Raw genomic sequence first — 23,118 nt, forward strand, 5'->3', positions numbered from 1 at the left:
CCAAAATGCCGAAACTGAAGCATCTGTAACCCGAGGTATGACTGTATTGAAACCAGAAAGTGGGAATATGTATGAAGCCCTCTTGGAGAGGGCTCACATCAGCAGCTGGCAACTTTGGGCACCTGCTGAGGGCCCTCTGCTTCTGACACATGGGGTCTTATTTCCTGGAACTCCTCCAGTGATTGCCAGGCAGTCGCCACTCTAACTGCTCACATTAACCCCAGAGCACCTTACCAACAGTCTGCAGAGATAAATAGAAAGGTTGTCCACTGACGTAGGAGACACAGTGGCTCTCAAACTCTTTTCTCTGGTCCAAACTTTCAGACCCTCCAAGTGTTCCTATTTTCCAAGGACAGAAGCTGTCCCGGTTTCTGATTTGATCCCCAAATGTCCCACTTTTCCCTAGGATGTCCTCATTTTCAATGGAGAAATGTTGGAGCGTATGGTAGGACGTCCCTATCTTCATCAGAGAAACGGCAGAGGATATGCACTTTCAGAATAAAAATTTTCTCGCGCCACACTGAATTTTTTTTATCGGTAAGAAATACATTGGAAAACAAAAAGAAGCAACTCCTAGCAGTCCTTGAACTGCAACATAGAACACAACTACTTTATAATATGATCATGGGACATCAAGAAAGTATGAAACAACACAGCTACATAAGAACAGGAATCATTCCCAAAATATAAGCTGTTAATTATACAATGGTGTCCGCAATGATCAGTAAATGATCAGCAGTCTGCTACTGTAAAAGGTTAAGGTGTGCCTCTTATATATAAGCCCCAGTGATCACTGGCTGTAATTTTTGCATCTCATAATTTTCTGCTTCATATACCTGCCAACTAATATTTCATTTCATATAATAATATAATAATAATTTATCATTTATACCCCACCCATCTGGCTGGGCTTCCCCAGCCACTCTGGGCGGCTTCCAACAAAATATTAAAATACAATAGTCCTTAGATATTAAAATCTTCCCTAAACAGGGCTGCCTTCAGATGTCTTCTAAAAGTCTGGTAGTTGTTGTTCTCTTTGACATCTGATGGGAGGGCGTTCCACAGGGCGGGTGCCACTATCAAGAAGGCCCTCTGCCTGGTTCCCTGTAACTTGGCTTCTCGCAGCGAGGGAACCGCCAGAAGGCCCTCGGCGCTGGACCTCAGTATCTGGGTAGAACGATGGGGGTGGAGATACTTCTTCGGATTACTGGACCTTTAGGGCTTTAGGCCCTTTAGGGCTTTAAAGGACAGCACCAACACTTCATGCATCTGACAAAGTGAGCTTGACCTCTGGAAAACTTATGCCAGAATAAATTTGATAGACTTTAAAGTGCCACAATACTATTTTGTTATATACGCTTAACATTGAACTTAAGAATGGAAGGAGAGTTTGCTGGATCAGGCCAGTGGCCCATTTAGTCCAGCATCCTCTTCTCACAGTGGCCAACCAGATGCATGAGGGAAACTAGCAAGCAGAACCTAAGCACAAGAGCACTCTGTGGTTCCAGCAACTAGTATTCGGAAGCATTGAGCATAGCCATCATGGCTAGTAGACCCTGACCACCCTCTCCTCTATGAATTTGTACCAAATCCTCTTTTAAAGCCATCTAAGTAGGGGAGTGAGATTCATAGCTTAACTGTGTGCTGTGTGAAGCAGTCTTTTCTTTTTTCCATCCTGAATCTTCAAAGTTCAGCTTCATAGGATATCCACGAGTTCAAGTGTAATAATAATAATAATAATAATAATAATAATAATTTTTATTTATACCCCGCCCTCCCCAGCCAAGGCTAGCAATAACAAAAATAAGTTGAATGAACACAACTTAAAAACAAAATTAAAATACAACATTAAAATATTGAAAGAGAGAGGGACATTTCTCCTCTATCCGCTTTCTCCATGTCCTGCATAATTTTAAAAAACGTCTACCATGTTACTCACCTTTTCTCTAAACCAAAGTCCCAAATGCTGCAGTAGTATTTTCCTTATGGTTGCACTATAAGTTTTTGTTCTTTTCTAACAGATTTGCTTTTCTAATAGATGTTCGCTGACCACTGATGCACTTTCTCCCATTTTGCACTGACTGAAATGAGTTTGCGCGCAGTTCTGCCTACCTAGAAAATATGAACAAGCTCATTCCATGAATATGCATTCTACTTATTTTGCATGAAGCTCTCGTCAACCTACTATTGCATTTTTTTTATTTTGAAAAAAATGCAAAAGGCAGCTAATCCTAAACTAGCCCTTTCCCAACCCATCCCATGATTTGCATAATAGGTCACCCAGAACTGGGGTACTGGCCTATTAAGTATTATTATTATTATTATTATTATTATTAATACCCCACCTTTTCTTCTGAGGGGACTCAAGGCGGCTTACAGGGGGGGAAAAGACCCACTATGACATAAACGAGGCGCAGGGGGAATCATTAAAACAACAACAACCACAGTTCAACATACTGGACATGACATCTATCAGTGCATGTACAGAACTGTACATTCAAACTTAGCACCGGCTCCCCTCTTCAAACGCGCATGCGCGAGAGGAGTGGGCGGGGTGGGAAGAAGCGAGAAACGGCGCCGCGCCGTTCCTACGCAGGAATAAAACTACACTTCCCAGAATGCATCGCAGCACGCGGGTGGCGTCGGGGGGGGGGAGAGAGAGAAAGAGAGAGAGAGAGAAACAAGGCTGTTTGCCTTGCGACGGCGGCCGAGGAGGGGCAAACGTTACAAAAAAAAGAAGCCTCGTCACTTTCGGGAGGGAGGGCGCGTGGATTAATTAACCAATGAGGTGCCGCGTCGCGCGGGGGCGGGAAAGAGAGGAAGCCGAGCGCTGGACTTTGACAGGGAAGCGGAGAGAGCGAGAGACTCGCGGCGGGAATTTCAGAGCGGGCAGAAGGAAGCGAGCGAGCAGAGGAGGGAAGCAGGGAGGTATATTACAGAAGTAAAAACAAAAGTAAGGAAAGGCCGTTGCTGCAGCCTGAGGGGAGGCAGGCGCCTGTGAGGGGGGCGAGGCGAGCTTAGGCCGCCGCGGGCCCAGGCTGCTCGCTCCTCTCTTCGCCCCCCCCCTCAGCATTCCCAGCTGCACAGTGTAAATAACGATGACAATAATAATAATAACAGCAGCCTCCAGGGTAGGGCTGGGAGGGCAACGCTGCTGAGGCGAAGTGAGGCGGGGTTCGACTAGATGACCCTTGATGTGCCCATCCCGGTTCTACACGTGGGTTGGCAGGTTGCGGGGTAGGCGGAGCAACTCGGGAGGGGACTTTTCTGTGAGGATTTCCCGAGGGGTGTTTGCAGAAGAAAGTAGGGAGTTTTGTGGCACATTATTATTACTAATTATTATTAATAGAGAGTGGGCTAGAGTCACTTATCATATACAAACGGGGAGAAGAAAGTGTGTCTGCATGTTATTCCACTCCTTGCCCTCCTCCCCATTATTGAGATTCCTTAAAATCATAGCTGCTCTCATTATCCTTGGAGGTGCTGGAGGCAGCTTAGGTGGCTGTGTTTCTCTGCCGCCCATTTTGTCCTCACGCGAACCATTTGGAGGGAGGCATGTTCAGGAGAGAGGCAGGGAGTAATAATAATAATAATAATAATTTATTTATACCCTGCCCATCTGGCTGGGTTTCCCCAGCCACTCTAGGGCGCCTTCCAACAAAAAAATAAAAATACAATAAAACATCAAACATTAAAAACTTCCCTAAACAGGGCTCAAGGCCGCTCAGTGTGTGGCTGGGTGCAACCCTAACCCCACTTGGCCTGGGTATAAGCCCCGTGGAATTCAGTAAGGTTTCTTATTATCTATTACATTTCTTGTCATTTTGTCTTGCCCAGGGAAACCCAAAGCAACTTTGCAACTAAATAGATGTGGTTAGGGCTGCACTGCAAGTGGGGATGTTCACCTGGGGATGGGGAGCCTCTGGCCCTCCAAATATTTATGGACTACGGTTCCCATCACCGCTGACCACGGCATTGAGCTGATGGGAGTGGCAATCCGACACATCTTGAAGGCTGCAGGTGACAATCAGCCAAAACTGCACCAGCCACTGCACCGTGCTGGCTTTGGAGATGGGGGAAGGGGGTTGTGTGCTCTTGCTACAGGGAACCAGACAGAGGGCCTTCTCGATAGTGGCGCCCGCCCTGTGGAACGCCCTTCCAGCAGATGTCAAAGCGATAAACAACTGCCTGACATTCAGAAGACATCTTAAGGCAGCCCTGTTCAGGGAAGTTTTTAACGTGTGATATTTTACTGTATTTTTGGTTTCTATGGAAGCCGCCCAGAGTGGCTAGGGAGGCCCAGCCAGATGGGCGGGGTATAAATAACAAATTATTAGTATTATTATTATTGCACACTTTATCTCACTGGAGAGGCCTTTTCATTACCTCACTTTGTATTGAAAAGGCTGGAGGCCTTTTCATTACCTCACTTTGTATTGAAGCCCAATGTGGCAGGTTGTATTCCTGGTTTATTTTCACACATACACAGCTCAGGATACTCCAGGTCAACAAGTTTTAATGCAAAACAAAGGCATCATAGTGGCAGAGTTTTGAGAGCTGTCATGTATCAACAGAAATGTAAGAGAGCCATGCTGAATCTGTCCAAAAAGATGCACACACTTTGGCACTCTGCTTTTCACAGTGGGCAGTGAGATGTCATCTTGTAATTTGTCCCATTGTTTGACCTTGGTATCAGCTATTTGGAAGGTACACTGCCCCTGAACTTCGATGTTCCATTTAGCCATCATGATGGACAGTACAATGCTCTCACAAGGAAGTTCTGTAGTGTTCAAAAGGTCTTCCTCTTTAGTGAGACTGTTTAGGATTGTAGCTTAATCTATTCCAGAGTGGGATCTATGTTTGGCTTTTGCCACACAAGCAATGTTTGGCATCTTAAAGGTTCATGTTTATTACAGGGCAATATTTTGTGGGCTAGTGTTGATCTGATGAAGTGAACTGTAGTCCACAACAGCTTATTATGCCATAATTGATTTATATTGTCCCTATTATCTTGCAAGCCATTTTAAAAAATTGTAAACTATCCTATATTCTTGGGTCTTGGAAATCTAGGTTCACATTTCTATCCATGAAGTACAGAGGGCTCTTCTAATAAATTGCTGTCTTCCTGCTAACCTATCTTGCAGACTTGCTGTGAGGCTAGAATAGCAACAATGAAGTCATGTAACTGAATAAATTAAGTTAAATATAAACAATTTGAGAATATATGCTTATGGGATCTGCACTGACGAGTGACTGACAAGGAAGGAGATTTTAGGAGTTGTAGATACTTGAATGTGAAAAGGTCAACCCAGTATGCCGTAGCTGTGGAAAAGTGGAATTAAATTATGTATTATTTATATGCATTCATATAATAAAGTGTCTTACTATAACCAGGTAGAAGATATTTTTAGAAGTCAATATCCTCTATAGGTCTCACTTGGTAGTTCTAGTGCTCTGAATGATTAGTGTTGTCACACCACTGATTCATCTCTAGCCCAGAGGACTGTCTACTCTGACTGGCAGGACTCTTTTTCTGCTGCCTGATATTCTTTGAAACTGGAAATGTCAGGACTTGAACCTGGGACCTTCTGCATGCATTTCTTTTGTATTTCTGCATTATTATTATTTTGCTTTTGCACATTCACATAAAATGCCTAAGAGAATCTCAAAAGCAATTTGTCCCATGTAAAAATGTGAGTGGACTTTGTTTTGTACTTCCATTTAACTGTTTTTAATAAAGAGGAGGTGAAATAGCTTAATGGGAGTTTTGTTAATGAGTTCTAAATAAGGATTTCTCATATATTATTATGGGGTTTGTGGCACATAAACCCACAGAACCTGACATTGCATGTCATCTTCTGGTAACTCCCCCCCCCAAAAAAAAGTGTACTAAAGGCCTGAGAAGAATTTTATTCTGTGTACCACCCTGAGATCTTATGATGAAGGGCGGTATATAAATTTAATAAATAATAAGATGTTAATTGCTTTGGAAATTATCTGTTTCAACTCTGGTTGGCATCCATCTGTCATTGGAGGAGTGCTCCTTTGGGAGTGAAGTCAAACGGTTGGAAGGTTGCAGCGCTGGCTGTGGCTGTAGAGACTGATGCGGAAGAGATGTGTTTTGTTGCAGCTGGGGCAGATGAAGGCATCCAGTTGTGCTGCTGCAGATGTGCTATGGCATTTCTTCTCTGTGCTCTTTCCAGTGGTCATTCCTCCTCTGGTCACTGCTGAATGCACGACCTGCCTGCCTGTCTCCAGGTTCTGTGGTAGTCTGCAAGGGATTGCAACATAGCAGGGTTGATGTTCCCAGCCTTCATGTCACATCTATTGCCTGCTGTCCCTAGCACTTTATAAGAGCTTCTGGGTACACATGTCTTAAGCAGGAAAGAGGCAGGAAGCCTGGCTGCCTGGGCAAAGTACTCATACTTTTTTGGTTCCAGCCATTTGTAAATTACTAAAGTATCCATACTCATTTTTTCCCCTTTCTCCTATTTGATAAACAGTGCCCCCTCATTTAAATAAGAGGAGAATTAATTTCTTTATTTTTGAGGTTGAACGTGGGTGTTGTATGTCCCCTGTTCCTTGGGTTTTCTTAGAAAATTTCATCTATGCAGTACTTACAAACTTAGTGGCACTGCCTGATCACTAAAAGGAAGCAACCTTGCTGAAATAAACAGCAGTTTGTGGTGGATTAGAGCACTACCAAATGAGGAAGGACATCAGCTGTTGAATCATTCTGTGTTCCCACACAGCAGAAACTTTGTGTTCAAAATAAATTAGAGGCATGTTCATTTTAGTTCTGTTCAGCAGGGATGGAAACATATAATAGGAAATGGCTGCTAAGAAACGAAGTGTGCAGGGAGGGAGGGGGGAGAAAAATTAATGGCAGATGCAATGACACTGAACAGTCATTCATGCCCTAGTTATGTCTAAGTTAGATCATTGTAACACACTGTTGAGGAATATAATGGAGCAAAAATGACTGTTGCCTAGTGAGAGGTGTTCCAAGTGCGCCACCTGAACATTATTTCAACTATAATACTTGCCCATACTATTTGCTTGTTCTTCTTGCTTCAAACATAGCCAAAGAAAGATTTATTATTTTTTTAAACCTCTCTTGCAAGCCTGAGTTCATTCTGAGCTTTGGCCCACCTGACCTTCTCCTTGCAACTCTTGGCTACTCATATATACTTTTACTTTGTGATTTCTCCTTTCTATTTCTTATACCTTCTCTCCTTACATCTCAGTTCATCTGTAAGCTCCTTATGCAGTCACACTGGTTTATTTAGGTGCCTCCCACTTTTCTTTTTTGTTGGAATTGTCTACCTTAGTATTTCACCTTTAAGAAACTCCCATCCGTCTTGGACTCCTTTCTCTTTGAGTATTTCTGACCATGGGATTTCACCCAGTAGTTCCTTAAGCTTCTTGAAATCAGCATTCTTAAAGTCTAGTTTCTATGCCATTCCTTCCCTCCATTTTCAGGGTAGAATATATCATAAATTACCGTAGTTTGCATACTTTTTCTGTGTTCAGAATTTGTTTTTTCACTAGAGAAGAATCTATTTTAGTTCGCAAAGTTACAGACCCTGGGCAACAAAGTCATGACCTAGTTCCTCTGTAGCTCACACATCTTCAGACTCTTCTCACAAAATCACGAGGACTACTTAACTTGCCTCTCTTCCCTGACCCCTTCACTTAAATAAGATGAAGAAGCAAGGCTGCTTTCAGAATACAAACTCCATGCAAGTGTCAGGTCGGCTAGAAAGCAAGTCAGAAGCCTTGTGACCTACACCTACCAAGGGGGTGCTTTAAGAAACTCCCATCCATCTTGGACTCCCTTCTCTTTTATTTTTTCTCACTGTGAGATCTTACCCCAAGTGTCCTTGAACTTTGATAACTGAGGCTCTCCCGGTGATCTTTCTTTCACCATATGGAGTATGGTGGATGGGAACAAATGATGGGCCCTTTTCATAATGCTGAACTTTTGTTCTGTGGCCAAAATGTAGTTTCTCAGAAGAAACTGTAATGCTTTAAAGTGGCCTATGTAATTTATTTATGACTGCGGTTACTGCTTTTTCTTTTATGTTTCTATTTAACATTAGTTTGTTTTGATTTTGTCATTGTAAACTGCCGGGAGCATTTTATGGAAAGACAAGGATATTTTTATAAACAAATAAAATAATTAGAATTGTGGTTCTTATGCTTTCATAATGAGCCTATTCTAGTATTGGTATTGTAGGTTGTCAGGACCACCAGCACAGTTCCACTGCCTCCCTTCTCCATGTTATTTATTCATTTGTTAATCACCTTTCATCAGAAGATGCCTGGGCAGTGTACAAAAGTGGGGATAAAAACTAGGTATGCCAGAATGCACAAAGAGAACTGCTGTAGCTCATTTTCCTAAACTTTTGCACCTTGCAGACCACTATACACATACACACACGCACACACACACACACACACACACACATATAGTGGTAACTCGGATTAAGAACTTAATTCGTTCCGGAGGTCTGTTCTTAACCTGAAACTGTTCTTAACCTGAAGCACCACTTTAGCTAATGGGACCTCCTGCTGCCACTGCGCCGCCGGAGCACGATTTCTGTTCTCATCCTGAAGCAAACTTCTTAACCCGAGGTACTATTTCTGGGTTAGCAGAGTCTGTAACCTGAAGCGTATGTAACCTGAAGCATATGTAACCCGAGGTACCACTGTGTGTGTGTGTATGTATGTGTGTGTGTGTGTGTGTGTGTGTGTATATATATATATATATATATATTTGCACATTTCTAAAAGCAAGGGGTGATAGTTTGTTAATGAACAGAACAGTTTATTTTCAAGGGGCAAAAAGAGGAGAACCCTGTTTGTGAGGTCTTGTCAAATATAATAGCCAATAGCTGACTGTATCAGCTATATCTTTTCATCCAGCGCATTTCTGAGGTGGTATAGTTCAGTGGCAGAGCACATCCATTGCATGCAGAAGGTGCCTGGTTCAATCCCTGGGCATCTTTACTTAGAAAGCAGCTGATGGTAAAGACCCGAGGCCCTGGAGAGCTGCTTCCAATGGGAATAGTGTTTGCTCGGCTTGATGGACAAATAGTCTGACCCAGCTTAAGGCTGCTTCCTGTATTTCTAATTCACATGGTAGTTAAGCCATTTGAAAAATAAAACTAGTTGCTGCTATTTGTGTTATCTGACAGTCTGCTGCTCGCTGTTGTCAGTATGCCATCCGTGAAACTGCACATGCTAACATCCCCAAGTCATTCATGCATATACATATTTATTTAGATATCTAACCTGACTTTTCAGTAGCAAAATAGGATGGAAACATGTGCATAGATACCTGCACAAAATTGCCTCTGTTGTATCTTAAATCCCAATGGACAGAAGTACCTTTTCCTGAGTCTGGGGGCAGGTTAAAGGATGTTTGCAGTGAGTTACATTTGAGCTGTAGGGGTGGTCATAAGTAGGGTTGTGCAAGATTTGATATCTCCACAAAGAGCAGGTTGTCTGGAAGTGAATGAATACTGTGAAATTTGTGTTCTGCCCATTCAGACTCATTGCTTGGCATCAATGCCCTAGTAATAGTTTGGCCACCTTGCAAATAGGCACAGTGCCATCATAAGCAGATGGATGTGGGCATTCTCGGCCAGGAAATGGAGCCTGTGCAGTTAGCATAACAGTAGGATTCCTAGAAAGAGTCTTGCTTTTAGTTTTCATAGTTAAGGAGTCTCCCTTCATGTGCATTGCAAGTAAGCATTTATAACTGTGTAGCGCTTCCCTTCCAATTGAGAATACGTTGTACAAGAACATTTATTTATTACAAGTAATTGTATACCACCCTTCCAGCCAGGTTACCTTGCTCCTTCTGCCCATGTTTGTGAAACAAGGCAATATAATATGTTGCCACATGTAAAGTAGGCTTGCCATCGAGGCTTGCCTGGCTGCTGCTGTGACTTGTAGGTTATTTCTCCCTGCACTCATGAGGATGAGGTGCAGAAACTCTGGATACAATTGTAACTGTTGTTTGGCCATCCACACAGCCCTCTCCTCCCCCCTGGTTCAACATCTCCCATTGCTCTGTTGCCATTTCCATCTGTAGTACTGGATAGTGAGGTCATAGTTATGGTTGTTGTTGTTTAGTCGTTTAGTCGTGTCTGACTCTTCGTGACCCCATGGACCAGAGCACGCCAGGCACACCTGTCTTCCACTGCCTCTTGCAGTTTGGTCAAACTCATGCTGGTAGCTTCGAGAGCACTATCCAACCATCTCGTCCTCTGTAGTCCCCTTCTCCTTGTGCCCTCCATGTTTTCCAGCATCAGGGTCTTTTCCAGGGAGTCTTATCTTCTCATGAGGTGGCCAAAGTACTGGAGCCTCCACTTCACAATCTGTCCTTCCAGTGAGCACTCAGGGCTGATTTCCTTAAGAATGGATACGTTTGATCTTCTTGCAGTCCATGGGGCTCTCAAGAGTCTCCTCCAGCACCATATTTCAAAAGCATCAATTCTTCGGCGATCAGCCCTCTTTATAGTCCAGCTTTCACTTCCATACATCACTACCATAGCTTTAACTATATGGACCTTTGTTGGCAAGGTGATGTCTCTGTGTTATGGTTAGGATAGATAATTAAGAAACCTTTTACAGCACAAGACAATTAATGTCTATAACAGGGATGCATAAAGAACTTTGCTCACGTAGAAGTGTGGAAACTGGTTGTTCAGATGTACTTATGAAGGATTGAGAACTGCTGATTAAATTCAGGCCAAAAGCCCATCTAGTCCAGCATCCTGTTCTCACAGCAGGGCAAGAGATAGATGCCTCCAGGAAACCTGCAAACCGGATTTGAGTGCAACAACCCTCTCCCCATTTGCCATTCCCAGAAACTGGCATTCAGAGGCATACGGCCTCCAGCAGTAGACACAGAACATAGTCAGCATGACTAGTAGCCATTGATAGCCTTATCTTCCATGAATTTGTCCAATCCCCTTTTTAAGACCAGCTGCCTTTGGCTGTCCCTCAGCTGTCACCTAGCAGTAGCCATCAAGTTGAAGCAGAAAGGAAGAAAGGAAGTATGGATCTTCACCTGGCTGTACTGAGAGATCAGCTGCCTTTGGCTCTCCCTTATCTCCCATTCCATCAGGGTACCTGAGCAATTTTCATCCCAGCTCATCATTATAAAAACTGTAATTTAAAATGATAACAATACCTGAGTTTGCTTTTTTCCACTTTCTCGTCCCCTTTTCCTTTCGTGTTGAGGCTTTTATATTGTAAGCCTGGGGGCAGGGATTGGTGTGTGTGTGTGTGTGTGTGTGTGTGTGTGTGTGTGCGCGCGCTATTTTAAATGGATCTGGAAGTCTTTTCAGCTCAAGAGCAGGGTAAAAGTGTTTTAAAATAACCTGTATGGTCATAATGAGTGTTTGAGAGCTTGGTCGCTGATACATATACCATTTACAAACTAAAGAATTCTTATTGTTGTTCATGTGGAAATATGGTTTTAAGATTCAATTAGGAGAAGGCAATTTTGTCCCAAAAGGGGGAGAAAACAGCACTTCAAGTATCTTCATTCTGGAGTGAGAATTTGTTTGGTTCTTATTTTAGTACTTGGGTTTTGTTGGAGGCAGCATATGTTGAAGAAAGAGAACTGGTATATTAAATAACTAAAAGCAAGTGACAGTGTGGAATAACCTACCTCTTTAACAGGTGTGTTGATTTTTGTTTTTTGTTTGTTTTAGTTTAGAATATGCCTAAGAAAGCAGCTGGGAAAAGAGGCCCTGCAAAACGGAAACTTGCAGAAGAATTTCCTCCAGGAGAAGTTTTTACTGACCTAACAAAGAAAGATTGGAAGCTTGGTCCGGTTATAGGCAAAGGTGGTTTTGGCTGCCTCTATCTTGGTAAGACTGAGAAAGAAGCCTGTTAAAGTTGGAGCACTGCATTCCTTTCTTTAGGCCAGGGGTGGTGGTGTGGGGAATATATAATCCGAAAACATGGGAACAGTGAAATCAATTTATCATGGGCACAATTTGGCTAGAGAATGGCAGCTTGATTTCCCTCCTTTCCTTCAAAATGATCACCTGATGAGCCCAAAGACACACTTAACATTCTGCATTGTTTAGATTATTCATTTGCTTAGCTTACTAAGTTTCTGCTGCTGATCCGGATTTTATTCATCACCTTCCATGCCCTGCTTGGAAGCTTCCCAGACGCACCTGGCTGGCTGCTGTTTGGAAAGAGGATGCTGGACTTGACAGACCCTAGTCTGATTAAGCTAGGCAGTTCTTATGTCCTTTGTTATGTGGAAGTTTGGACACAGTTGGCTGTTGGCTGGGCATGGCTTGTAAAAATGAATAATGCATTTCAGCTAGAGATTTCCAGAGTAATACCTGGAGTTTGTGTCTCAGATTTCTTATGATGTAAAACCTACCCATCACTGCCTAATGAGTTTTCTTCTTTGTGTGTGTGTGTGTGTGTATAAATATGTAATCTGGCTTAGGAACAGAAAGCTGAAATGGATGGCCATAGTGTAAAGAAGAGGGAGGGGTTTCTGTCTCAAGACTTGTTTCCTGCCATGTTGAAGCCAGAGGCTCTTACTTTCTAATCCCTGCATATATATTTTGCTTTTTCTAAACATCTCAGCCACAGGATTCCTTTATGAGCTGAAATATGAATGAGCAGAGTCTTAATATAAAAAGTAGCCTTTCTGTGTTATAAGAGCACATTTGATGGTAACTCGCTTCTGCGGTGATCAGAGTATTGATACAAGACCTGCAACAAGAAGTACCTCAAAGACAGTGTAGTTTCTAGTTTAAGCAATTGATGCAATTGTGGCTCTTCAGTGGTACCGTTACTGTGCTGTCTGTACTGATCTTGCTCTGTTTGGACTAGCAATAATTGGAATGCAGAGGGCACCGTCCCTTTCTGGCTTGCAAGAGTTAGACAGGCTAATGTCACTATCTTCGTCACTTGCAGAAGCTAAGTGCCTGCTGGAAGTGACAAGCAATTCCCGGAGAGGCACTTCATGGTACAATTTAACATGTGCACGGAAAATTAAAATGTTAAGTGTAACAAGCACATGTTTATCACTATGGTTTAGCGCAATGTGTATGAGCTGGAATGAGTCTAATCGAAGTCGCCTATTCTTTCCTCCTTCAGTGTTAATGGGAGAAGGATTTCACCAGTATTATTATATAATGCACTCAGGCCATGTCCGCATGCCACACTAAACCATGGTTTGGCGTTGGGTCCAGGAGCTGCAATGAGCCTGAACAAAACATCAGTCTTGTGTGCTGCCATCTCCTTCTGCCAGGAGGAGAACTTCATCAGCATTTATTTTCAGTTTCCTCTAATCCTGCCTTGTCATTGTGTGAAAACCAGGAACTGTGATTTATCACAAAATCTGGTCAGTTACAAAACAAGCCAGCATCAAACCACTGGTTATGAAACAAGTTGAAGACTTAACTTTAAGTGTTCAACATACTTATTTGTTACTACTAACTATATTAAGCAAATAGTTCTTTCACCATGTTGATAAGAAACTCTTCATATTTTAACAGCTGATGTTAATTCTTCAAAATCAGTCACCAGTGATGCACCCTATGTTATAAAAGTGGTAAGTATATATTTGAAGTAGTCCATTTTCAGTTGCATGCACAGAACATCCTATGAAAACTAGAAAGACTCTTTCAGTAGGTATGTGGAATTTTGTGGAGAGAAAATCCTTAGGCACCCAATGTCCCATGAATTACAAGTAGGTTGAAATAAGTTTAGATAAGTTGAAGCCTTACTTTAAAATCTTTTTATTCTTTTCTGCCATTAGCATTCCTTATGCATTGCTAAACCACTTCATATGAACATTCATAAATGGAAATAAATAAATACATAATACATTTAAAAAATGCAAACATTGTCCTGTTGCTGAAATAACTGAACACATACTGACCTACATTCCTATAACTGCACGGTTATAGTCTCAAATTACACTACTGCATTCATCTGCTGGGATTGTTTTTCTGCTTTAAGATTCCCTGAAATATTTATCAATCGCATAAGAAATGGACAGTTACTAATGCTGTGACAGATTGGAGCTGGAGTACAGGCTTAAAACTTTTGGTATATGTCCTTATGGTATTAGAGGTGTTTAGCTATAATTCCTTATTTGGCAACTCATTTTGGCTACAAGCCATTTTACACAGTGGAGGGCCAGATCATTTTTTCCTCTGTCTGGACCCTGCTGTCCAACTGTACCCTTGAGAAGGAGTGGATGTGGCATGCCTGGAAAGTTGGAGGGCGGGGGAGATGGCACCCCTTGAAACAAATAGGATTTGGCCCTATTTGCTGAAACCCTGCTTGCTATTTACCTATCTTGAGACTATTGCCCATTTTAACAGGAAGAGGGAAGCTTGTTTGTTTGTTTATTTATTTATTTATTTATTTATGCCAAATTGTTAAGTTTCCATTTAGCATAGTTGCAAGTATTATTGCCTGGTAGCAGTAACCTAGTGCCGTGAATTTGCCTGTATCGGGCTGCCTGTTATTTATAGAGTTATAGACACTATGAATCGATTAAGTTTATGTTTGTAAAAATAGTCTATACATCATGCCCCTGACTACTAAATGTATTGAAAAGCATTAATGCGTAGTTCATGCCGGTGATGTATGTGTGGTTTTAAGAGGATGCTGATATAAACATTTTATTTATACAGAATATCAGTACTTTGTAGCTTGCTTTAGTGTGTAACCATAATGGAGACAAATTGTGTTAATAAATGAATGCCTCTGACTACGTAGAATAGACAGCTTGAAAACATAAATGTCTTTTAGAGATGGGGACGTATGACCCCAGATGTAGATTTGTGAAGTACTTGTGTACATTTGAGTTTACCCTGGATCAAGATTGAGTTGCTTAAGTCAACTTCATGTGGACAAAATAATGTGGTATATGACATGGGCAAAGTTTGTACTTCGGAGAGAAGAAAACAAGGTTGAGATGGGTTTCTTGGCAAGGGAAAGCCTACCATAACATTCAACTTGCTTCAGATCTCAGCAGGATGTGGCTGAACTAACATGAACATTTCTGACCAACATTAATCACCCATGCCTACTAGGCTTTGGTGTGCATAAGCTCATTCACTGCCATTTGTGGTAAATGATCTGTGCTCTTTAGTATCTGAGCCTTTGTTGTCATAGGAACTGATTCAATATAGCTCAGTTGGTTAGAGCATGATGCTGATGACGCCAAGGTTGCAGGTTTGATCCCCCTATGGGACAGTTGCATATTCCTGCATTGCAGGGGGTTGAACTAGATGATCCTCGGGGTCCCTTTCAACTCTATGATTCTATTATAAAAAAGTATCCCTTGTACATATTGGAGGGACCATAGCTCAGTAACAGAGTCCATGCTTTGCATGCATATAGTCCCAGGTTCTATTCCTGGTGTCCTCAACCAAAAATATCAGGGAACAGGTGATGGGTAAGATCTCTGCTTGAGATCTTTGGGAGATATGGACAGTTAGAATAGACAGTTTGGGGCTAGATGGACTAGTGATCTGACCTGTTAGAGGGTATATTCCATTGTTACAAACACATATTTGCTCTAAGAGGGGGTCAAGCAAAAATGTATATATTAGTAATTTGCTGTTTCTGCATACCACAATATTACTGAAATGCAGAATATCACTTAAGTTTTCAGTCACCATATTAAGTTAATCCCTGCTCCCAGCATTGAAATCTACAAAAATGTTCCTTTTTTAATTGAATGCTTTTTTGCATTATGTAACAGTAATGTAAAGAAATGTAAAGAAATGTAAAGAAAAAGGAAAGAAAAAGGAAGAGAATTTACAGTGGTTAGGTTGTTAGAATTCTGCATAGGACCGGGGAAGAAAGCTTTATCTGTTAAAAAGTATTTACTAGAGAGAGGAGAGTACCCAACAGATTTGAAAGCTTTCACTTTTTTTAAAATGAAAAAAAATGTGTTTTTTAAAGGAACCCAGTGACAATGGACCACTCTTTACAGAACTGAGTTTCTACACGCGGACAGCTAAACCTGACCTAAGTAAGTAATCTACTGGTGTTTGAATCAACAAAACAATTTCTTTAAACCTTTTTGAATATCCTAACGTGAGACGTTGGAAGAGGTGTAATCATATATTTAATGATTCATGGGCAACGAAAACCATAGTTCTCAGAGGACTCTGAATGGTAACTTTAAGGGCATACCTAATTACAACTGGATGTTTCTTCATAATGGTGCAGCGTTGGATAGTTATTGAAGGTAATTGTTTATAAACAGGGCCTACTGAACTGGAACACTTTCTCTTGTCCTTTTTTATGCTCGAAGGTCACAGCCCATTGAGGCTGCAGCCACTAATTTCCAAGGGGAAAGTGGAATTTTCGTAGCGCAAGGTGGCTGTTCAAAGGGGGGAGAAAGCATAAGCAATTTTAATTAAATAATATGCTTGGATTTGCTAGGAGACGAGATGTTTGCTGTATTAAAATTGCCAAGAAGGCGGAAAGAAACTCGTGGAACGCATAAATGATAGTTCCTAAGTTGAGCCCTTTTAAATCCCACTAATTTCAGTGAGAGAGACCTAAGCACATGCCTAACTCAGTTGTTAGAGCATGAGACTCTTAATCTCAGGGTCATGGGAACGAGGCCCACATTGCGTAAAAGACTTCTGCACTGCAGCGGGTTGGACTAGATGACCCTTGTGGTTAATAATAATAATAATAATAATAATAATAATTTATTATTTATACCCCACCCATCTGGCTGGGTTTCCCCAGCCACTCTGGGCGGCTTCCAGCAAAATATTAAAATACAATAGTCTGTCAAACATTAAAAGCTTCCCTAAACAGGGCTGCCTTCAGATGTCTTCTAAAAGTCTGGTAGTTGTTTTTCTCTTTGACATCTGGTGGGAGGGTGTTCCACAGGGTGGGTGCCACTACCGAGAAGGACCTCTGCCTGTAACTTGGCTTTTTACAGCGAGGGAACTGCCAGAAGGCCCTCGGCACTGGACCTCAGTGTCCGGGCAGAACAATGGGGGTGGGGACGTTTCTTCAGGTATACTGGGCCGAGGCCATTTAGGGCTTTAAAGGTTAGCACCAACACTTTGAATTGTGCTTGGAAACATACTGGGAGCCAGTGTAGGTCTGTCAAGACTGGTGTTATGTGGTCTCAGCGGCCGCTCCCAGTCACCCTTCCAAGTCTATGATTCTGTTGAGCCTTAAAATGCTTAGTGTTGATTAGATCACATGCTTAGTAACTAAGGGAGCAATCCTATGCACCAAAAGGTTGGCATAAGGCAAGCTGGTGCAAGTTAAAGTTATACCAAATCCAAGCTCCATTCAGCGGCAGGGCTGCTGCTTTGCCTAAGCCTGGCAGATGGAAAACAGGCCTCAAAAAAGGTGTTCTGTTCTGGGTCGCCAGGTCACATGACCAAACTGATTTGGCTTAGGAGCCCTCCTAAGTCCCTCATCCCCCAGTCTGGTACAGCCCCCAGAATGCCACTTTTTTGGGTATACTGACCTTGGCTCTGCTAGCCGAGCTGGGATGAGCAAGTTATATGAGCATATCCTTAGTTGATCCATGATTGGGGACTTAGCACTGGTTGAGCCAGAGATCCGCTGCATCCTAATCTTTTCAACTAGGCAGATCTTGCCATAAGATTGCCCCCTTAGTGAGTTAGTAGTAAATGTTTAGTACTTATCCATAGGCGTTCATAATTTTGTCTTCTGTCTGATTTAACTAATCACATCCTTACACAAATATGGCAATAATTGCTTTGCAGAAAGCTGTAACAATTCATATTTGGAAACTTTTTTCTTGTTTCAGTTAAGAAATGGATTTCTTCTCACAAACTGAAATACTTAGGTGTACCCAAGTACTGGGGTTCTGGCTTGCATCAAAAGAACGGCAAAAGGTACAAACCATTTCTTATTTTTGAGTTTATAGGATTTTTCATAGCCACTGCTCCCCCTGTGTGAGTTTCTCACATTCTTAGCACATCTCAGTAACTGATGGCCTTTGGTGTTGTGTCAGCATTCAGACTTAAAAGTTGATCAATGTGAAAATATCAGAGGAATTGCCATGTGAGAAAAAATTCTATATAGAGAATTAAAACTCAGTTAAATTAATGTTACTGATGAACAGATCAATGTTATTGGAAATATGTACGGACAGATGCATGCAAAAGCCATTGTTAGATGAATTTTAGAACTTTTTCCCTGAATTGTATCCGGTTGTGTCCCTCTACTTGATGGGAAACTCTTGAATGTAGTAGCAGCATTGGGTTTTTTTTCTGGGGGGATGCAGGGGTATGCATACCCCTAAACCTTTTGTGAATCTAAGTTTGGCCTCATTGAGGCCAATATGAGTAGGAAAATGAGAGTACCCCGAAACATTTTTTTTAAGAAAAAAGGCGCTGAGTAGAAGCTTATGTCACTACTGGAAATACAATTTTATCTGATTCTCCCTTCCTTTCTAGAACCTCCTGCACCTCCCAAAGTCTTCTCCAGAGGGTTGGGGAAGTAGCACAAGAGGCTGCAGGAGAAAGGGGGCATTTGAAAAAGAAAAAAAAAACCACCCACCCAGACAGCTCACAGAAGATTCTACATGATCAAAGAGCCCTTATGTTTAGGGAGAGACTGAATTTGTCTATAACCCTCTATCTTTTGTGGCTCTTTTTTTAAAAAAACCAACCCAAGGGCTTCTGAAGATACACCCTTACATATAGCTCAGTCATTAGAGCATGATACTCTTAATCTCAGGGTCATGTTGTTTGAGCCCCACATTGGGTGAGATTCCCGCATTGCAGGGGGTTGGACTAGATTACTCTTGTGGTCCCTTCCATCTCTATGATTCTAGGAGCAACTTTTCACAGTCAACTAATACAGCTTCTATTTCTGTGTGAGTCACAAAAGCCCCCCCCCCCCCCATGTGCACTCCACGCTTTCCGTAATTTTGCTTTCTGGTTTCTGACCAGTACTCCTTTCCTTGGAATAGTTGCTTGAATGTTCCTCAGCTTTCAGCAGCAGCTTGTTATGAGTACCACCCTGAAAGGGTGGGTGGGTGCTGTGCGTTCCGTAGTGGTGTTTTCATTTTTAATAAAACGTTGAAATGCCGTATCCTGCTGCTCAAAAGCAATGAAAACTAAAGCAATCTGTTAAAAGTGCATTTTCGATGGCTGTGAACCAGATAGAGTCCTCGGTGGGATCAGGGCATTCTGACCTCGTTGCATGGCATTAGCACCAGCCAGACCCAAAGCAAAATAAAAATGAGTCAATTATGTATTGCTTCCTGTACAGCCAGCTTTTGCTCAGAGCATGGAATATTCACAAGCATTATAGGGCATTTTTTTGGAAAAGCAGCTCAACACCACCATGATTTGCTTTTTCAACTCCTTCAGTTTTTTGTTTTTAAAGTGAGCAATTCAAAAATATAGAAGGAATGGTACGTAGAAATGGAAATTATGAAATAGCCATTCATCAAATTATTAAATAAAAAAGTAGAAGAGGAGAGAGAAGCAGCCTGACCCAGCCTTGTCATTTGACACAGAGCAGGATCCTTCCCATTTAGTCAACAGCTTCCTGTTTCTGCAATTGAATCTTGCTGAGTTTGGTGGGGCAGTGCCCCACTGGCTGTAACAGATCAACGTCCACAGCTTGAAAGAATTACATTTTCAGTTTGAGATCATAGTATTTATGGACGATCTGCTTCCACACAATCATTCCTGCCTCCTAAGATATTTTGGTGAGGCCCAGACCTCTGCCCCACCAGCATCTCTTTCACCCGCTATCATGGGACAGGAGACCAGACCCTGGAACACTCTAGTCTTGTCCCTGTTCATCCTTAGGAAACTCGCTTAGCTCTTCTTATTCTGACAGTCCTTCACTGTTCCATTTGTCCTCCTGTTTAGACTTCTCAGTGGCTTATTGTGTGTATCTTTTGTTGCTACATAATTTAAATAAATACATTTAACGTATCTACAGTAGATATTAAATTTCTGTTGTTAAATGTGCATGTTTATTCATTTTGTACTTTGCTTTGGGGCTCCCCCCCCCCCTTGCTGGAAAGCAACCTAAAATTTAAAATACTTGCACTAAAAAGGTATATATATATTAAGGTATCTCGTATGCATTTTCTTAAAGGCTATGTTTTCTTTTTCTGAAACAAGCTACAGATTTATGGTAATGGACAGATTTGGGAAAGATCTCCAGAAGATTTTTGAAGAGAGAGGAAAGCACTTTACCCGCAAAACAGTATTACTGTTGGGCTTGAGAATAGTAAGTTGAAAATTAAGTATTATTAATGCTATCTAATGTAGTTTCTTTGCTTTAAAGTTAACCTATAAAGAGTAGTTGCCCTCTGCTGTGTGTGGTTTATATATGCTGAAATTGTTCTGTTATGTCTTTATTAGCTTGATGTTTTAGAATACATTCATGAACATGAATATGTGCATGGAGACATCAAGGCCTCAAATCTTCTCCTGGGCTACAAGGCTCCACATCAGGTAACTTCCAGGTTTTTTCTTTCTTCATTGTTTAACCTATTGTTTTTTTTTTAATGGAGCTGCTGTGAACCTCAGCAGAAATCTTGCCTTTATGAATGTGTACAGCATTAATATTTCTGCTTGACATTTATATCTAGTTAATGTTGTACATTTTTTATTCACTTTGCTGGCAGTTGATCAAATTGGCTATTCTGCCCTGAATAATATTCAGGAGAATGCTTGCGATACAAAATGAATTTCAAATAGCTATTTGGGGGTGGAAGTTTAAAATTATATAGTACACCGGTGAATTACATTTGCCTGTCTGCTTTGTCAATTTTTTATTTCCTTTGTTTGAAGAATCCATCAAGCATAAGTGTTCTGTTACTTGGAAAACCTGATTTTTAACATGTTGATTGTTCAAATCAATTGGTTTACAGAAATATCTGTAGCTGTCTAATTTTATTATTATTATTATTTTACATCTTTAGTGTTTGGCAAATGCACATACAAAGTCCATAATTTCCCCTTGTTTGAGCGCTTATCTTGGAGGGAATAAGCGAATGTTATACTTTTTTTAAAGTGGCCCAACTAGCCATGCAAATGAATTTGTGACACTTACTAGTCTACAAAAAAAATTAAAAAAGCTTTACTAGTCTGCTACCCACATGTATATGAACTAAACTGGCCAGAGGTCTAAATGTCACTGGGCAATTGCATATTTTTTTATATATACCCAAGCAAGAGTGTCAGCAAGGAAAGATCAGCTCCTGCCCTCATCTAATAAACATACCCATTTAAAGTTCACTGCTGTTCTGGCATTGCCGAACTGATCTCCATCCTCTACCTATTCCCTCCCTTCTCTTCCCTTGGATGTCTTGTGTTTTTTAGTCTGCCAGCCTGAGGTCAAGGCCTGTGTCTCATTTTAATTTATGTACAGTGCCTCCCACCAGGACTGTATTGAATTTTTCATTGATGTGAGCTGCTTTGGGAGACAATATTTTTGTCCGAAAGGTAGGATGAAAATATAATTATTAAAAACGGTTGAATAATTTGTTAAATCCTTTAATATCAAATTAAGTATTCAACCAGTGGGCAGAAAACTCTTGGTCCTATTGGAGGAAGGGAGAGCATTCTCCATTTAAGCTATAAGGAAGAAGATGGCACTGATACTGACTGGAGTCACTGTGCCAGTTAGTGAGTCTCAAACAGATGCAAACCATCCTCTGCCATCTGAGTGGGTAGTGTCTGGTTTGTTAAAAAATGAGCAGGAGTCTTCTGTAACTGAGTGAAAGCACTTACCATCTTACTGATCATTCGTGATAGGTTTAAAAAAGAAATTATAGATCAAACTTATCTTGGTGACTTGACGCAAATCGGAGCCTTCGGGTCTCCACCAGCTCACCTGGAGCAATTTGGTCAGATCCATGCAGCCAACCAAATGTTTCTTTTTCAAGGATTATAAGACAATATAGTATTTACCTATATAGTTTAAAATATCCCCCCCCCCCCCACTGTTGTTTTAAAGCTTGTATTGGATTGCTGTAGATTAGAGACCAGGAATCTGTGGCCTTCCCATTGTTGTTGGACTTTAACTCCTATCAGTCCCAGCCAGCACGGCCAGAGATGTTGGGAGTGGAATCCCAGCCTTGCATTTAAGCAGTAGCCTGGTAGCCATAAGTGACAAAGAATTGCATACAGGTGAGCAAACAGACTGTTGGAGGAGAGATGGAGTGCTCCTTCCCTGCCTTGTGTCCATAGAAACCAAGCAGGCTGCCAGAAGAGAAAAAAACCCTCTTCCATGCCCATCATAGAAATACAGCGGGCTGCTGCAGCAGAGACAGAGTTTCCTGTGCCAGTCCCCAGCAGGATAGCAAAAAGTTGTTGCAGGCTAGTAACTTTTGTGGGTTTATTTGCAAGGTTGTTTTAATCCACTGGTCTTCCCATCCCTGCTCTAGATAGAAACACAGCATACAGGTAGACTTGCTTTAACTTGGTTTCTTCCTTTATTTAAACAACAACAAAAAGCAAGTATCTCACTAGGGATTGTGTTATATTGGAGTACGTGGAATCAATGATTAGTCACACCCAGTCATGAATGCCCCTTCCGTAGGCAAGGTAGTGGAGAGAGCAATTGGAGAAATTCCTGGAAGATGTGGACTAGCTAGATCAATTTCATTCTGGGTTCAGGTTAGGATTTTTGACTGAACCAACCTTGGTCACCCTGATAGATGACCTGGATTGATTGAGGGACGGCGGGATGCATCTTTTGTTCCTGCATCTCAAACCACCTGCAACTTTTGATACAATTGACAAGGGTGGCTTTCTGGGATAGGTATTGGAGGCACTGATTTACAGTGGTTCCATTGCAACCTGCACATAACCCTGGTGCTTAAAAACTTGCACCGGCTGCCCATATGTTACCCAGCCAGGTTCAAGGTTCTTGTATTAATTTACAAGGCCTTTAACAACATGGGTCCAGAGTATCCAAAGGACCACTTGATCCCTTCTATCCCAGCTTGATCACTGAGATCTTTTGTGACGTCTCTGTTGGCGATCCCCTGTAGCTCAGGTGGCATGGCTCATAACTGCTAGAAGCCATGTGTTCAGAGCTGTGGGCCCAAACCTATGGAGC

At 41.7% G+C, this 23,118-nt stretch overlaps 1 protein-coding gene across 6 annotated transcripts in view; it reads left to right on the forward strand.

Moving 5' to 3' along the window:
• The first annotated feature begins 2,608 nt into the window (after positions 1 to 2,608).
• The window catches only part of VRK1 (VRK serine/threonine kinase 1), a 41,775-nt gene continuing 21,265 nt past the window's right edge, over positions 2,609 to 23,118 (forward strand). The window contains exons 1-7 of one of the 6 annotated variants that reach the window (XM_083438251.1): positions 2,609 to 2,953; positions 11,733 to 11,891; positions 13,551 to 13,606; positions 15,979 to 16,048; positions 17,828 to 17,915; positions 20,169 to 20,277; positions 20,412 to 20,504. In XM_083438251.1, coding sequence (XP_083294377.1) covers positions 11,741 to 11,891; positions 13,551 to 13,606; positions 15,979 to 16,048; positions 17,828 to 17,915; positions 20,169 to 20,277; positions 20,412 to 20,504 — 567 coding nt within the window. In that variant the 5' untranslated portion in view covers positions 2,609 to 2,953; positions 11,733 to 11,740. The remainder of the gene's footprint in view (positions 2,954 to 11,732; positions 11,892 to 13,550; positions 13,607 to 15,978; positions 16,049 to 17,827; positions 17,916 to 20,168; positions 20,278 to 20,411; positions 20,505 to 23,118) is intronic. The other 5 variants (XM_083438255.1, XM_083438253.1, XM_083438256.1 and 2 more) reach the window with 5 other exon arrangements.

Source organism: Podarcis tiliguerta (genome assembly GCF_965153285.1).
Source record: "Podarcis tiliguerta genome assembly, chromosome: 1".
In the NCBI taxonomy this organism is placed as follows: Eukaryota; Metazoa; Chordata; class Lepidosauria; order Squamata; family Lacertidae; genus Podarcis; species Podarcis tiliguerta.